The sequence below is a fragment of the Carcharhinus amblyrhynchos genome, chromosome 13 (assembly GCF_965287045.1).
Source record: "Carcharhinus amblyrhynchos chromosome 13, sCarAmb.v2.hapA, whole genome shotgun sequence".
Taxonomy (NCBI): Eukaryota; Metazoa; Chordata; class Chondrichthyes; order Carcharhiniformes; family Carcharhinidae; genus Carcharhinus; species Carcharhinus amblyrhynchos.
Window position 1 is genome coordinate 35,592,903 of NC_137336.1, and position 17,431 is coordinate 35,610,333.

General features: G+C 38.6%; 1 protein-coding gene across 12 annotated transcripts in view; it reads right to left on the minus strand.

Moving 5' to 3' along the window:
• ankhd1 (ankyrin repeat and KH domain containing 1) overlaps positions 1–17,431 on the minus strand; it is a 167,367-nt gene that overhangs the window by 107,493 nt on the left and 42,443 nt on the right. For 2 of the 12 annotated variants that reach the window (XM_080201530.1, XM_080201528.1), the window contains exon 3: positions 165–188. The exons of the other annotated variants lie outside the window; for them this stretch is intronic. In XM_080201530.1, coding sequence (XP_080057656.1) covers positions 165–188 — 24 coding nt within the window. The remainder of the gene's footprint in view (positions 1–164; positions 189–17,431) is intronic. 12 annotated transcript variants of the gene reach the window in all.

The following is a 17,431-nucleotide window of genomic DNA, read 5'->3' on the forward strand; positions in this document are numbered from 1 at the left end:
ATTTAGAATTGTACTGTGCTTCGCATACTGTTTTGAATGCCATAAAACATGCAACAGAAAGTGAATGCACTGGGGGCAAAAAAACTATAAAACCACCATCTTCACACAAACAGCAAACACAAAAATCAAGGCAATGGGCAAACAGACCATAAATATACACATACCATATATCTCTTCCCATTCTGAATCTTCAGGAGAGGAAAAAGAAAAAAAATAAGTAGAATGACTTCAAATATTTAACCTAAACTCCTTATTTTAGAAAATATGTAGTGCAGAAGAATTTGTACAGGCTGATAGGCCAAGGAAAGAATCTGATTCTGATCTGTTCTGTTAGTGAAACAAATTACTACACTCTCACTAATGGGGCATTCAGCTGAAGATCCAAAGGATCCACTTTGGGGCTTATTCGGGAGCAGTACAAGTGTGCCAATGCTTCCAAGTTTTGAATCATCTCTATGGTCCTACATTAATACATTATTCTTATGTTCTGCTGAAGACTCAATATGCGCTCCAATTTAGCATCACAATTATAGTTAAATCTTCCTCCACCTGAAAATCCATTTTCAGTCAAATCATAGTTGTTCTGTTTTTGAAAACTTAATTTTTCCAGCTTGTGACTGATTCAGGAGAAGATAATTCTTTAGATGATTTGTCCAATTTAAAGAGAAAAACTTGGTGCTTATAAAAATCAAAGTAGCACATGTTGGAAATGCCGAATTTTAAATAAATTACATCAGCCACATGCCAGGATATTAATCACAGCATTGTCCATCACAAATTTGATCAAATCTGGTTTAAAATTACTGAGCATATACAATGATTTTTGTGGAGCAGAACCAAGTGGCTATAAGACTTAAAAGTAAAAAGTCTAAAGTTGTTTTTTAATATTTAGAGAAAGAAATAGTTGAAGTGAAGTCCTACCTCTTTCAGCATTAGAGAAAAATTGAGAAAAAACACAGTAATGGCCACCTACAGTACACCTTTTAACACAATGGAAACTGATCATGTCATAGATCTGAAGAAAATATATTAAGTGATGGACACATGTTCAAATTTTAAAACTCTGAAAATACTATATAGTAATGGTTATGTTGCAATTGTCCCGTAAAAAGATTCAAAATTCTGGCAATGGATAACTGTGACCCAAGGGTTTGAGATTCATAGTTGAATCAGGACTAATGAAAAACATGCATCTCACGAGATATGATTCAGAAATTTAAATTAGCATTACTAATTCCCAGTGCAGCTTTCTCCCCTGTCATGCCCAAAGTTTGAGCAAAAAACTTCTGAACAAATCATTCAAAAATGTAAATGCATACTAAGTCCTCATATCAGTAGCAATTCATTCACAAGAACAATGAAATTGAAATGATTACTCAATGCGGAAAAAGATGATGAGAACCAATTTCCTTTTGAATTTATTCCTTTGAAGCAGAATCTTCAAATATGTCAATGAGTAGCAACTGAATCTTGTTTAATTCATTAAATGGGCAAACTTATATAACAAATCAAAGTATTTTCTCAACTGGAATAAGCAATATTACACCGACAGGTAATATTTGCTATTTACTTAGAAGTTCAATAATGTATTTTTAAAAAGCCTTTTAATTTTAAACCCGTTGGAGTTATAGATTTAAGAGCAGAAATGGATCCAGACTATGCAATTACATAAATGATGGCCTTACATGGCCATAATGTGCCTAAAATAAACACCGTTAAGATTTGAAATGTATGCCTGATAATATTATTCATGAATGACTTAAATGTGCAAAATTCACCGATGTTGAAGCAATTTCCTTCTCCTCACTATCTCTAAAATGTTAAGATTATATATTTCCTTTAAGTCTTGCTGACTTGAAACAAGATTTACAATCAATGTCAAAGGCAAATATCATTCATGACCCTATCAGGGAGATAAACCTTGCAGGCTAATGAGATGAAGTTCTCACACCTATATTCTTAAATGATTCAACAATGATGAGTCAAGAGCAGATTTGAAGTGTTGGCTGGTCGAAAGTTCCTAGTAAAAAGTCTGACAACACCAGGTTTTAATCCAACCAATTTATTTGTTGGATTAAAACCTGGTGTTGTCAGACTTTTTACTGTGTTTACGCCAGTCCAACGCCGGCATACCCACATCATGACTACTATCGAAAGTTCCTAAGCAGGTGATTTTTTTTCTTTTCTCCAAGCTGTTCAAGGCCCAATGTCTTGCTCAGTCAAACTCAACAACAAAACAGAACAATACCAAATTTGTGAAAATGGCTCTACACTTTCACAACAGCTTGGCTGAAAGCAGCACCAAAGCACACTGCCTGAGCAGTTGAACAAATCATTCACATTACTTCAAGCCGCCATCTAGCAGAGAATTTTCTAAGATAGACTAGGAGTTGGCTACAAGACAAGTAAAATGCATAGACTTTAAAACTACCAAATACCTGTCAAATTTGGCAAGATCACATCAAGTACTAGGCCACATGCTCTGTGCTTTTAACTTTTCTTTCTGCCCCCTTAATTTTTACTTTTCTTAATCTAGTCAAGTACTGTCCCATCCTTCCACATTCCCACCGCACCAAACCCTCCCCAAGCCTTTGCAACTCTAGTTTCCTTCCCATCTCTCCCATTGTATACGAGTTAATTCTATCCACAAGACCGAAATCCTATTTCCATTTAGTTCTGTAAACTATTGAAGTGGTTAGCAGCATCGCAACAACCTACAATTAAAATTCTAACTTCTTTAGGTCAATATATTTAAATCCTATTTTAGTTGTTAAGATTCATTCCTGCTCAGGGACCAACTCTAAATAAGATTTTCTACTCTCATCCAATAACAAAGCCTTAAATGTATCAATACTCCTCTGCAGGCAGAGGGGGGGGGGGGGGGGGGAGGGGGTGCGGGGAGCGTGTGTGCGTGCACGCAGGGACCCTGACCCGTTCCTTTCAAAAGGCTGGGTGAAATTGACAAAACCATGAATTCTCTCTGCCTCGCCAAGAAATAATTAATCTCCTTGAAGATTTTGTTCATACTTCGAGAGTCACAGCCAAAAAACTCATTCTTGCAATCACCTCTGTCCTGATCCACCAAGCCCATTAACAGCCTTTGACTCCTCCTTAAATCCCACTTTGATCCAATTTGACCATCCATGCCATCTTCTCTAGTTCAATGCTCCTTTGCCTCATGCCTCTTGCAAAGCATTTTGGGATATTCTAATGCATTAAAAAGGTACATATATAAATACAAGTTGTTAAACAATCTTTCTCCAAATACAAAGCTGCACATTAGCAAGTTATACCTCTTTAAAATTAGTGTTTGTTTCTTGTTTGTGAATAATGTAAAATAGACCCAGAATAACTTCCTAGTTTTTGGCCCTTTCTCATCCTGCCCTTTTTTTAAACCAGCAAAATCATCATCAATGCAAGCAGCTAACTTCCAATTAATTCAATGAGTCTTAAAATTCAATGAGGCTTTTAACATTATCCAATTGCCACTTTCTGCCAAGTCTCAGTTATAAATTGTTACCTCCCCAAAAAGTGCCAATGGACTCTTAACACATGTACTGGTTCAAAAATTATTAGTTGACCTTGTGGCATTATGTATTACGTACCATACAATTGTCAACTAGGAAATTAAACAAGATGAACTGAACAGGGAATACTGTCCATAGCGAGGAGCAGCACTGAACAAACTGAAAGGTGGGGCAGTATGCAAGAAAAAGGCTGAAGTAAAGATAGCCTTCTGTTACCTGGCAACAGCGAAGTCTGGGACTTGAGGCAGAGGCATTCCTGGCCTGAGGTTATGACTGCGATGGCAGCTTATGAAATCAGCAATTTTGAGCAAAATAGGCTCATTGACAGTAGCCCAAGTATAGTTATCACTTCTCATTTTTGAAGGATGATACAAGAGAAGATAATGTGTTTACAGGATAGAAAATTCTCAATTTAATGGCTTTATAGAAACTACTGAAAAAGTATAGCCATCATTATATTTTTATATCCTTGTACAAAGATGCTGCTGCACAGGAGGCTACCATTTAGCCAAATTGTACCTTTGCCAGCATTTAAACTTTAGCTATCCAATTCTAACCCATTTCTCTGCCTACTCCTTCCCACTTATTTCTGCCTAGTTTTTCAACATTGAAGTGTTTTCACTGTTACAAAAACACTAAAATGAAGTGCTTTTAGGAATTTTGAGGTTTCTGAATGGCATCGTATAAACAGTTATTTAGTTCTTTCTTAAATCATCTACTTAGGCTATTTCCAGCAAACCATTTAGAACACAGAACACCACAGCACAAACAGGCCCTTCGGCCCACAAGTTGCGCTGATCATATCCCCACCTACCAGCCCTACCCATAACCCTCAATCCCTTTAAATCCCATTTACTCATCCAGAAGTCTCTTAAAAGACCCCAACGAGTTTGCCTCCACCACCACCGACAGCAGCCGGTTCCACTCACCCACCACCTTCAGTGAAAAACTTACCCCTGACATCTCCTCTGTACCTACTCCCCAGCACCTTAAACCTGTGTCCTCTCGTAGCAACCATTTCAGCCCTGGGAAACAGCCTCTGAGAAGCCACCCAATCTATACCTCTCAACATCTTATAAATCTTTAGGTAGATTTACCTCCCCAAAAAGTGCCAATGGACTCTTAACACATGTACTGGTTCAAAAATTATTAGTTGACCTTGTGGCATTATGTATTACGTACCATACAATTGTCAACTAGGAAATTAAACAAGATGAACTGAACAGGGAATACTGTCCATAGCGAGGAGCAGATTTTGTTTAAAACAATTTTTGTTTCATAATTTTAACTTTGTTCATCTTCAGTTTGCATTTCTTGCTACCAATTCAAATAATACAAATAATCTTTCACTTAGTGTTTGAAGTCCTTATGGTAGTTCTATGAACCAGATTGTCATTACACCTTACTTTCTTAAAATTTGTATTTTGGAAGAAAGACAATCATTTTAAGAACGATCATTCTGAAGAGTTAATCATCAAATCAGGAATAAGCACATTAATTTTCCACTTTGAGCAAACTGAGCTACCTGAGTCAAACCATCAAAACAAATTCAACAATTAAAAGGGCCCATTTCACTTATTGTAGAGCATGAATATGTAAGACGAGATGAATATCAAACTCACTAATCATGTGACTCTCAGAATAAACACCATAATAATACCCATCTTGAATTTGGGTGCCAATTAAATAAAATCAGCTCCCTCATTGTTCGGAAAATATTGGTATTATATCTGATCCACTATAGGTTTTCGCTCAAATCCCTATAAAAAAAAAATCAGTGGTTGCAAAAATCAGTGAACTTGATGCACACAACTTGAAAATACCTAAATTTTGCCACTTCACTATTTAAGTTGATAAATTCAGTTATTTCTTTCAACAGAATTCATTTTAAATTTTTTCCTACTACTTTTTGGGCACATCATTCTAAAATTCTAAGCAACAGTATTTCTCGGTAGTCAAATCTAGATGCCAACATTAAAAATCTTAACAGAACGGGCAATAATGAAATGTGAGCAAGAAACCGCTGGTTCCAACTTGTAATACAGCAATGTTATGAATGAAAACCGCGTGAAATTGCCATTAATTTGACAGGTTTATCTTTTCCCTGTCATGGCAGCAGTGCCAGAGAGTAACAGCACATTTATTGGCCCAAATGGAGATGGACAGATTTGTGCGGCAAGGAAAAGTACAACCAAGTGAACAATGAGAACATTTTCAGGTGAAGTTGATCCTTTTGAGGAGGGATAATTTGAATTAGTCGATCATTAGTTAATCCATGTCCAAATGCAGCAAGACTAGACAATATCCAGGCTTGGGCTGACAAGTGGCAAGTAACATTCATTGACATTCAGTAGCATGACAATCACCGAATCAATGAGAAACTAAACTAGCCATATAAATACTGTGGCCACCAAGCTGGTCAAAGATTAGGAATCCTGTGACGAGTAACTCACTTCCTGACTACCGTCTGCAAGAGAGAAGCCTAGAGTGTATGGAATCTTCTCCACTTGCTTGGATGAGTGCATCTCCAACAACACAAAGCACAACACCATCCAGGACAAAGCAGCATGCTTAATTGCTACCCCTTCCACAAGCATTCAAACTGTCCATCACTGACCAACAGTGACAGCCATGTGTACCATGGCAAAGCAAATGGCACTGTTGCCTCAACTCCAGGGACCTGGGTTCAATTCCCAGCTTGGTTAACTGTCTGTGCAGAGTCTGCGTGTTCTCCCCATGTATGCATGGGTTTCCTTCAAATGCTCCAGTTTCCTCCCGCAGTCTGAAAGACATGCTCGTTAGGTGCACTGGCCTGCTAAATTCTCTTTCAGCGTACCCGAACAGAGGTTTTCACAGTAACTTCATTGCAGTGTTAACGCAAGCCTATTTGTGACACTAAAACAAACGTACTACAGGAGGTCACCAAGGTTCCTTAGTCAGCATCGTGGCAATCCAAGACCATTTACAAGAACGAGCCACCTGGAATTCCCCTTCGAGTCACTCACCATCTTGACATGGAAACATATTGCCGTTCCTTCACTGTCATTGGGTCAAAATCCTGGAATACACTCCCTAACAGCACTGTGGGTATACCTACACCTCAGGGACCACAGCAGTTCAAGAAGGCAGTTCATCACCACCTTCTCAAGGGCAACAAATGCTGGTCAAACCAACGATGCCCCAATCTCATAAATGAGTGATAAAGAACTGACCCAGAAGGCTGAGAAGGGTAAAGACTTCTTTAAGCATCTATCTCCTCCGCAGGGACATTGAGGAGCAAAAAAATAGATGGGGAATCATGGGGACAATCTGAAAATTAGAACCAGACGTTTCAGGAGTGCTCCCACAGACAAAGGATGCTAACAAATTTGGAGTTCTTTTCTGCAAACAGCAATTTATACTGTATCAACTGTTAATTTTAAATTAGAGATTAATAAATTTGTTTTTAAAAAAACGAGGAATACAAGGCAAATGCAGATGGAGTTATGTGGCAGGTCAGCAATGATCAAGCTGAATGGCAGAACTGACTCAAGAGATTAAATGACTTACTTCTATTCCAATTTAAGAAAACCAAAATCTGCAAAATAGGCAATACAACATATCAGAGGCTTTTAATAGGCAATCATTGCATATCTCATTTTATCCTTAACTACCAAACATTTTAAAACCCCCTTCATTTTCTCCTTATTTGGAACACATTTGTCCTTTACAAATGAGTCCAGGTCAGTCTCTTGCACTGCAGCCGGAAGCATACTTGGAATCATTAGAACCCACATACATCACTCTATATCTGTCCACACATCAGTCACACTGCAAACCAAACACCTGCATTCCAATAGCTTTACCCACATTATTGGTAACCGGACCCCACACAGAGTTCCTACCATTAATAATCAATTTCTGCCTTCATAAATGCAATCAATTTGACTTCCTATTCACTGTGTGCAACACTTCAAAAGTCTTTTGCAAAAATCAAAATACAGGCTAAATTTTGAATTACCCATGGGAAATCATTAAAGATCCCAGAGTTCTGAAGCCTGGCTTGCTTTAGAAAATGTTGATAAATTGTACAGTATTAGTGCCAGATTAGTTTCAACCTGCGAGTTTGAACCAAGATTTGAAATGCTTGCTCCATGGAGTGTTCTCAATTTAATAACTGAGAAACACAAGATTCCAAGGACTTGTATTTGGGTTCCTGAAAACTCCTGAAATTCTCCATGCTAAAGGCAAGCAGGAAAGTGAAGAATTGCAGTTACTTCTAGCAGTTCCTGATTACTTTCTTCCAACAAACTCATTCTAAAAACAATTCATTTTTTGGGGGAAAAAATCCACTCCAAGGATACAACTTGGTCCAAAGTTTGCAGTCTAGAGCTTTGTATTTCAAAAGAATGGGCATGCTGTCATTTTTTTAAAGCACAAGATTAATTAGCACCTGTCTCTGAAATCATACATCTGAAGAAGTTTTTAAAAAGCTGGAAAAAACAGCTACTTGCCCTAACATAAGCAGAGGTTATAAACCTATAGACAAAATACAGTGCAATATTCTTTTAACTTGCACCACAAAAATCTGTTTATCTTAATCTCTGCTCAACTTGTTTCAAGTTTTTCAAAAACTTAGACCAGCCTTCCACTGTCAAGAATTATTTTCAAAATGAGAAGAGAAAAATGCTGAGGAAATTACTTTGTGTAGAACAGTACAATACCCAGCTCAACCACCTGAGGTGACTTATCAAGCTCAAATATCAAAAACTTACAGAAAAACCAAAGTACTTCAATGTTATACAATAGGGCTCCAGTGTGAAATTTAATTTTGCACCACAAACTGTCCCTGCCACCAATACTTTAGACCATGTTGCATAACAAAAAAAAAATCACTGACAACCTAAATTTGAAAGCAAGTACTCTAATTGTACTGCTAAGTTTCTACACTTCATGACAGATGCCCATCATCATACTTTACTTTTCATTATTGGAAAAGCCACAAATCATTATTCTCCATAAAAATCCAAATGAGAAGTGCATGCCACGATTTCAAATTTCTTCAATCTTCCACACAAAGTCACAAAGAGTCATACTACAATGTCTCAATTCACTTTACAAGATTAGCTGAAACTCTGATTTTAAACTACTGCAATTGAAACTACTTATAAACTATTGATGTCCAAAGCAATAAACTAAGTTTTAGCATAGAGCCACTATATATAATTTCCTTGGTGGATATAGTTTCTCCTTTGTCTTAGAAGTGGTAGCAGTGACGAAGAGACAATACAGAGCAAAGGAATGAGCAGATATAATTAAACTCCTGAAACAGAATTCATATTCCACAGTGAGTTTGACTTGTGTGAAATAGTTGAGATGCATGTGGTGTTACTTGTGCCATATGTACAAAGCTGATGAAAGCAGCTGGTAAGTTTCCAAAAACTTCAGTTATAGCTCCAGAGCTTTTTTTCCCAACATGCTTGCAGTTGACAATCAAATTAACACCAACTACAATTTACAGCTTTCCAAGTAAAAAATAAAGTTTCAATAAAAAAAGTTAACGATTAGAACGCGTTACGAAATGGGGGAAGAATTCAAGGAAAGCCATGTATGAGAAAACAAACTGGAATTTAGCAAAAGCATTACATTAGTGAACAGTTGTTGAACGCACATTAACATTGCAAGATTGTATATTTAAAAAATTAAAATTTACATATTTACCAATATCAGTCACGCCTATGCCAGTCTACAGCCAGAATGGGATGATATCCAGATTTGGGTTGATAGGTACAACTAAAATTTACATGAGGTAATTCCCAGCATTCCCTCTAAGCCGTGGAGTGAGGCTATGCAGGGATCAAAACGTCCCAGCACAAGCATAAGAACATAAGAAATAGGAGCAGGAGTAGGCCATCTAGCTCTTCCAGCCTGCCCCGCCATTCAATAAGATCATGGCTGATCTGTCGTGGCTCAGTTCCACTTTCCCGCCCTCTCCCCATAACCCTTAATCACCTCTCTTATCAAGAACCCATCAACCCGCTTCTTAAAAATATTTAGCGAGGCAGCCTCCACCACTTCAACGGGCAGAGAATTCCAGAGATTCACCACCCTTTGAGTGAAGAAGTTCCTCCTCAACTCTGTTCTAAACTGCCTCCCCCTTATCTTGAGGCTGTGCCCCCTAGTCCTACTGTCCTTTTTTGAGCGGGAAGAGTCTCTCCACCTCTATCCTATCCATCCCATTCATCATCTTATACGTCTCAATGAGATCTCCCCTCATTCTTCTAAACTGTAACGAGTACAAGCCTAGTTTATTCAGCCTCTCCTCATAGCTCAATCCCCTCAACTCCGGTATCAGCCTAGTAAACCTCCTCTGCACTCCCTCCAGGGCCAAAATATCCTTGTGCAGGTGCGGCGCCCAAAACTGCACACAGTACTCCAGCTGCGGCCTCACCAATGCCCTATACAGCTGCAGCAAGACCTCCCTACTTTTATGTTCAATCCCCCTCGCTATGAAATTCAATCCCCCTCGCTATGAATCCCTTTATATGTACAAGTTAATCTTAAAGGGACCACAGTGCAACAATCTAGCTACACACAACAAACAGAAGTCAGTGGGAACAATGACCATAACGATTTCAAAACAAACCAAACTCAAGAAATTCCCCCTCGATTCTTGTTTTAAATGAACTCTCAGGGAACGGTGTTACAAATATGATCAGCACTTCTCATCTATTGCTAAGTTGCCAAGATGTTTGCATGTCATCTTCTTGAAATACTGCAATTACGAATTGAGGGTACTCTCCTACAGCAGTGGGGTAGGGAGTTCCAAGATTTTGACTCAGCAACAAAGGAATGGCCATATACAAAGTCAGACTGGTGTATGAAATGTGGAAGGGAATTTTGTGACATTTTTGCTCCAATGGACCCTATTTTTCCTTGAAGGTTGCAGAGGCACTACTGAAGTATTGGTGAATTGCTGCACTATGTCATCTAAATAGTGCACATTACAGCAAGAGGTTAAGATGGTGTACAAGTTGTCAAACTGGCAGACTGCTTTGCCTTCACAAAGGTGTTATCCAACAAAATCCGACAGAGGCTATTTTGAGGTATCAGGACAAAGAGATAGATTTTAAAAAGGAGAGGGGTAGCAGGGCAGAGGGGCTCAGCAAAGGAATTCTAGAGTTCAGAGTCAAGGTAACTGAAGCAACAACCATCAGAATGATTAAAATCAAAGACATGGGAAACATCAGAACTGGAGGAAGAGAGATCGCAAAAGCTGGGGAGGGATTTGAAAACAAGGATGAGAATTTTTAAATTAAGAGGCAGAAGCAGGAGTTTATGCCACTAAGCGCAAAAGGTGATAAATAAATGGAACTTGGTGCAAGTTACATTATGAGATAATCTAAAGCGCAACTGCCCATTAGGTACTGTCTTTTTAGATCGCTTCAATAATGGCTTGCTAAATGCAGTTCAGAATAACCACAACAGGTTTGATTCATGTTCCAGCTGAAATACACTTGCCTCTTCACGCTGCCCAACAACAGAAGACAATGACAATCAGTGGCAAAAACTGTCAAGAGAAACAGCCAAGAGTCAAGAATCTGCCTTTGTGCTGAGCACACCTGAAAAAGACATTCACGATAATACTCAAGATGCTTGGCACCACAAACGAGACTGCAATTCACTTGATTGATATTCAAACCATTGGACTCACTATCCATCTTTCACTAATGCACTGTGGCTACATTGGGTATGATTTATGGAATGCACTGTCATACTCAACAAGCTAACTGAGCATCTTCTTCCTCTAACATCAATTGCCAAGAGGAGCACAGCATTGTTTTGGGGACAATACCAGCTCTGGCATCAGTACCCCCTGCTTATACAAAGCCAACATCTAGAATTGGATATTTATTGCCATTCGTTCATCGACCCTGGACCAACTGCATACTGTGGGAGCACCTTCATTCCACAGATTGCAACAGTTCAAAGTGGTAGCCTTCCACCACTTTTTCCAGAGAAACTGTAGCTTTCAAAGTGCCATTACTAAAAATACCATCCCTATCACTTACATGTTACTAAGCCACTGAAAAATATGGTGCGGAGGGCAAGAACAAACTCAAATTCAAAAATGTTAGATATTACATTAACGCTCGGCAATGTAGAATTGACTCGTCACAAAGAGTATTTATGAGGGCCTTCACAGCATAATCCAAGAGATTACATTCTTTCATTAAGTAGAAATAGCGATTCCACATATGGACACAGTACACAAGCTACAATTATACATCTTCCCTTCACATTCCTTAAAAGCTGGGTTACCTAAATGACCAAACCGTATTTTCAACGAAAAATGTTTAAAATATTTTAATGTAAAAGTGGTTCTGTCACTTTGTGAAAGCATTTAGTAACTTGAGTTATTTGCATCTCATGAAAATAATGTCTTAAAAAGGACTGAGAATCCCAAAGCCTGAGGGTTAAGACAGCAACTTATCTTATACTACCACCTCTAGTGTTTACTACAAGCACAACTCAACCATTTTATTCTCATTTGCCCAATTCCAGTGAATGTGAAATATATTTTTAAATAGAGAAACAAACCAGTCACATTACAGTGTCACACCTCCAACAAATTCATTCCACTGAACTATACATGGAAATTCCATTCCCAAAGATCATGGCCAAGCAACCATACCATGCAACTAAATGACTCGAGACCAAACACACCCATTCCCATTCTGAAAATATTCCTCCGGGTATTACATTACCACTAACAGAGATAGCCATAGGAAGAGTTGAACGATGTTTTTACTATGGTAGATAGAGATCCACCTGTGATTTCAAAGCATACCTCATCATTTAACACATTCATTTTTGGTTAATTTGAAAAGGGCGTTTTTTTTCCAACTGTTAACTGGACAGAACCAATAACTTCGTGTTACTTGACGTTTGTCCTCATCTATTAGTGCATATTTCAAGTGAATATCAGCGATTGAATTAAATTGCTACCCCAAGTTTCACTTTAGACATTGGTCATTTAGAACCACAATATGCACCTAAATGTAATTTGTCAAATTAATAAAATTAGATACTTTTTAAAGTTTCAGTGCCACACAAAAATAATGAACAATTTTCCATCTGGCATCATCATTCAATTATTTTGAAAGGCAGCAGCAACACCAAAAAAAAAATTCAAAATATGGAGCTGTAATTATTCCATTAACAGAAACCTAGTAGATGGAAGGTAGTTTGTGTGGAGCAATTGAAATATATTGAAAAGAGAAACAGAGCCAATTGTGAGAAGCAAGAGAAAATGTTTTCACCCCTTGCACAAAAAAAGGAATGGATTATCTTGAGCTACATAGAAAACAGCTCTTGGTCTTGAAACCTTACTCTAAAACCAATTTCCAACTCCAATCTAGAAAATACTTACAAAACTATGTTATGCCTTAAACAAGGCGAGGAGAAATGCTCCTTCTTTCACCACAAGGTGAATAGAACAAACAGATGGAAAACACTGTTGATTAATAATCAGTACCTGGAATCCAATTATGGAGCACTTAAATTTTCATAAAAACCAGGCAAGTCAAATTTGCAATTATTAGTATGGTCAAAGAGCTCATGGAATCCATATAATTTCCTAAGAATGTTCTTTTATAAATAAAATTAACATTTAGTATGTTGAGGAAATAACTATTTGCAACATGCTATTTAGATCTAATAATGTGCAATGAGAAACAGTGAGTTAATTTACTAGTGAGGACCTCTAAGAAATAGTGATCATAAGATAAAAATCAAGTTTGGGTACGATCGAGTTAAATCCAAAACTCGAGTCTTAATTCTGAACAAATCAAACTATGTAAGTACAGAAGTTGGCAGAATTACATCAAATTCATAATTTGCAACAAATATACACTACTTAAAAATTAAAAAAAACACACAGGAAAGTGGTCTTATATTCACCGGGGTATAGAAGAATGAGATCATCTTATTGAAATACAAGATTCCAAGGGGTCTTGACAGGGTAATTTAGGTCATTTCCCCTCATGAGGGAATCTAGAACTACAGAACAGTTTATAAATAAGACGCCTTCCATTTAATACCACGATGGCAAAGAATTTCTTCTGTGTTGTTACTCTTTGCAACTTCCCCAGAGAGTAATAAAGGTCAGTTACTGAATATATTCAAGGCTGGATTAGACAGATTTTTGACAAGAGAGTCAAAAGTTATGGGGTGGGGGTAACTGGCAGGAAAATGAACGAAACATCAGATCAGTCATCCAAAACATATGAATTAGGAGCAGTGGGCCACTTGATCCCTCAAGACTGCTCAGATGATCTTACTGAATGGCAGGGCAGTCACAAGCGACAAAATCATCCATTCTTACTCTTACTTCTGATGTTATGTCCAGGTATGACTCAAAAGAAATTAAGATATTAGATTAAACAAAACAGCTTATAATGTTTCAAGGGGGGTAGCAAATCAGAGGGTTGAGAAGATTTAAGAATCCAGAGATGATTAAGTCATTGATAAGAACTAGAAGAGGGAATGAAAGTAAACTAGGGGACATAAAAACAGATTGCAAAATCTGAGGTCTGCTGTTCACTAGGGAGACCATGTGCTTTCAGGGCACTTCCATTCAGTCAACAAGCTTGTGGTCACCTGTTATTTTAAATTCCCATTGTGTTCCTAGGCTAAATTCTGTTTTTAGTCTTGTTCAGCTTTTTGAAAATATTACAAGGTCAAAAAATAGTTCTACACCTTTTGATTGGACACTTTAGCACCTTCTGGACTCAATACTGACCTCCATCTGTATTGTGTTTCCCCTTTCTTAATAGGTTTTGCTTTTGGGTGGCAGTTGCTCATTATTCTGCTATTCTCTGGGGAGATAGTGGCATATTGGTAATGTCACTGGACTAATAATCCACAGGCCCAAGCTAACGCTCTTGGGATGTGGGTCCCCTGTGGTAAATCTTACCACAACAGCTTGTGGAATTTAAATTAATTTATTAAACCTGGAATTAAAAGTGTAAAGTTTACCAAAACCACTAATGGTCGTCATAAAAATCCATCCAGTTCACTAATGTCCTTTAGAGGAGGAGATCTACCGTCCTTATCTGGTCAACGTGATTCATTCTTATATGGATTAGCAAGTCCACTCGGTTGATTCAAACTGCAACAAATTGCAAAAGAAATTAAACCAGACGGACTACCTGGCATCGACTTGGGGGACAGGTACAACAATAGCATGCCAAGCCGAGTGGACGGAGTACCCGGTGGGTGATCCATCTCTGCCTGCTTCTGATTACCCCATCACAGATGCCAGCCTTCAGCCATTTTGATTCATTCCACATGATAAACAACTGACTGCAGTGGATAATGCAAAAATCGACAACCCTGACAACATTCCAACAATAGAACTGAAGTCTTGTGCTCCAGAATTAGCCATAACACTAGCAGCTACCTGATAAGTTATCCAAGCTTGGCCTACAGGACAAATCCAACTGGCCAATAGCTGCCCCATTAGTATACCCTCAATCAAAGTGATGAAAGCATCAGTGCTATCACGTGGTACTCAGTAATAATCTGCTCAGTCGTTCGGTTTGGATTTAGCCAGGGTTACTCGGCTCCTGACCTCATTGCAGCCTTGGTCAAAACAGACAAAAAGAGCTAAACTCCAGAAGTGAGGAGAGAATAACTGACCTTGGCATCAAGGAACTCTAGCAAATCTGAAGTGAACTGGTATTGCAGAAAATTCTCCAATGATTGAAGTCATACCTAGCATAAAGCAAGATGGTTGTTGGAGGTCAAACATCTGAGTCTCAGGACATCGCTGCACAAGTTCCTCAGGGTTGCATCCTAGGCCCAACTATCTTCAGTTGTTTCATCAATGACCTTCTTTTCATAAGCTGGTTAGAAGTGGGGATGTTTGCACTATGTTCACCACCATCTGTAATGACTCAGATACTGAAGCAGCTCACATCCATTTGCAGCAAGCCTTGGACAATATGCAGGCTTGGGGTTATATGTGGAAAGTAAAATTCACTCCAAGTAGCAGATAATGACCATCCTCAACAAGAAACGATCTTACCATTTCCTCCTGGCATTATCATCACTGAATCCTCATTATTAACATCCTGAAGTTTTACCAGGACCAAAAGCTGAACTGGACAAGCCATATAAATACAGCAGCTAGAAGAGCCGTTCAGAAACTGGAAATTCTGTGGACAGGGACTCACCTCCTGACTTTCCAGAGCCTGTCTACCATCTACAAGGCAGAAGTCAGGAAGGAGCGTGAGGGAATCGTCGCCACTTGCCTGAATGACTGCAGCTCCAGCAACAGGCCATTGACGCAGTGGCAGCAGTATGTCCCATGTATAAGATGTGCTGCAGCAATTCACTCAAGATCCTTCAATAGCATTTCTTAAACACGTAACCTCCAAGGCCTAGAAGGACAAGTGCAACAGATGCAAAGGAATCGTATCACCTGCCAAGTTCCCCTCCAAGCCATGCACCATCCTGACGTGAACTATTTTGGTCTTGTTTCTCGTCACTGGGTCAAAACCCTGGAATTCTCTTCCTAACATAGCACAATGGGTGCTTCTGCAACACACTGACTGCAACACTTAAAAGGTAGCGTGGCACGTCACCACCTTCTCAAAGGCAATTAGTTGGGAAATAAATGTTGGCCTAGCCTGCTACACCCACATCCTATGAACAAATATATTTTAAAATCCCTACTTCTTCTGGACTCATCTATCCTTTATTTAAAATAACTTGGCTCATTAACACTCTTTGGCTCTGCACCACTAACACTTTCGGCCATTTAATTTCTCCTGCTTTTACATCCTAATACACTTTCCCTTTTGCTCTTTTCACATCCTCACCCCCATTTCACTTGTTTAAAACCCATCTCATTTTGAACTTTTCTCACTAATGATGAAAGGTAATCGGCTGAAGCATCATTTTTCCCTCTCTCTCCATAGATACTGTCTGACCTGCTAAGTTTTGCAGCATTTTCTGTTTTTATATCAGATTAGCAATGCCCACCGAATTTTTTTGTAAATGCTTCTACAGGTATCTAAAAAGGAATGTGATTAGCAAATTTAAGAACAGGTCCTTCATGGGCAGAGGTAAAATCATAATGGGATCAAGGAAATGGCAGAGGTATTCAACAATTATTGTATATTGGTCTCCATGTAGAAGACAAAAACATTCCAGAAAGTGGCAATCCAAGAGTCTAACCAAAATGTGGAACTTAAGAGGTAACATGTTCATAATATAGTCTATTGTATCATCCTGCTCAAGTGCATCACTTCACATTTAACCAGATTGAATTCCATTTGCCATTGATCAGCCCATTTATACCTTCCTGTAATCCAAGGTCATCCTCCTCACTACTTGCCACCCTACCAATTTTCATATCATCTGCAAACTTACAGAACCCTGCTACATTTGTCTAAATCATTTATATAAACCACAAACAGCAAAGCCCCCACATCTGGTCTCTGAGGGACCCAATAGACACAGTCTTCCAGTCCAAAAAAGCCCCTCAAACATCTCCCAATGCTTCCTGTCACTCAGCCAATTCTGGATCCAATTTATCAAACTTCCTTGGATCCCAACAGCCAGTCTCCCACATGGGTCCTGACCAATAGCCTGCATTCTAGTGTTTAAAAGAGCAACTGCAAGGAAAGTGGATGGATAGATTTTGAAATGCCTTAAGTTCGAGAAAAGTTTCTGTTCTTTGGAAAATAGCAACATAGTCTCACAAACACAAGTTGGGAAAGGAAAAACTGAAACTACAGGACAGTTATAGCATTAGGCAAAATACTGGAATCTATCACTGGAGACAGGGTAACAGGGCACTTAGAAAATCATATGATTGATAAAGCAGTGTCAGGGATTTATGAAACAAACCAGGT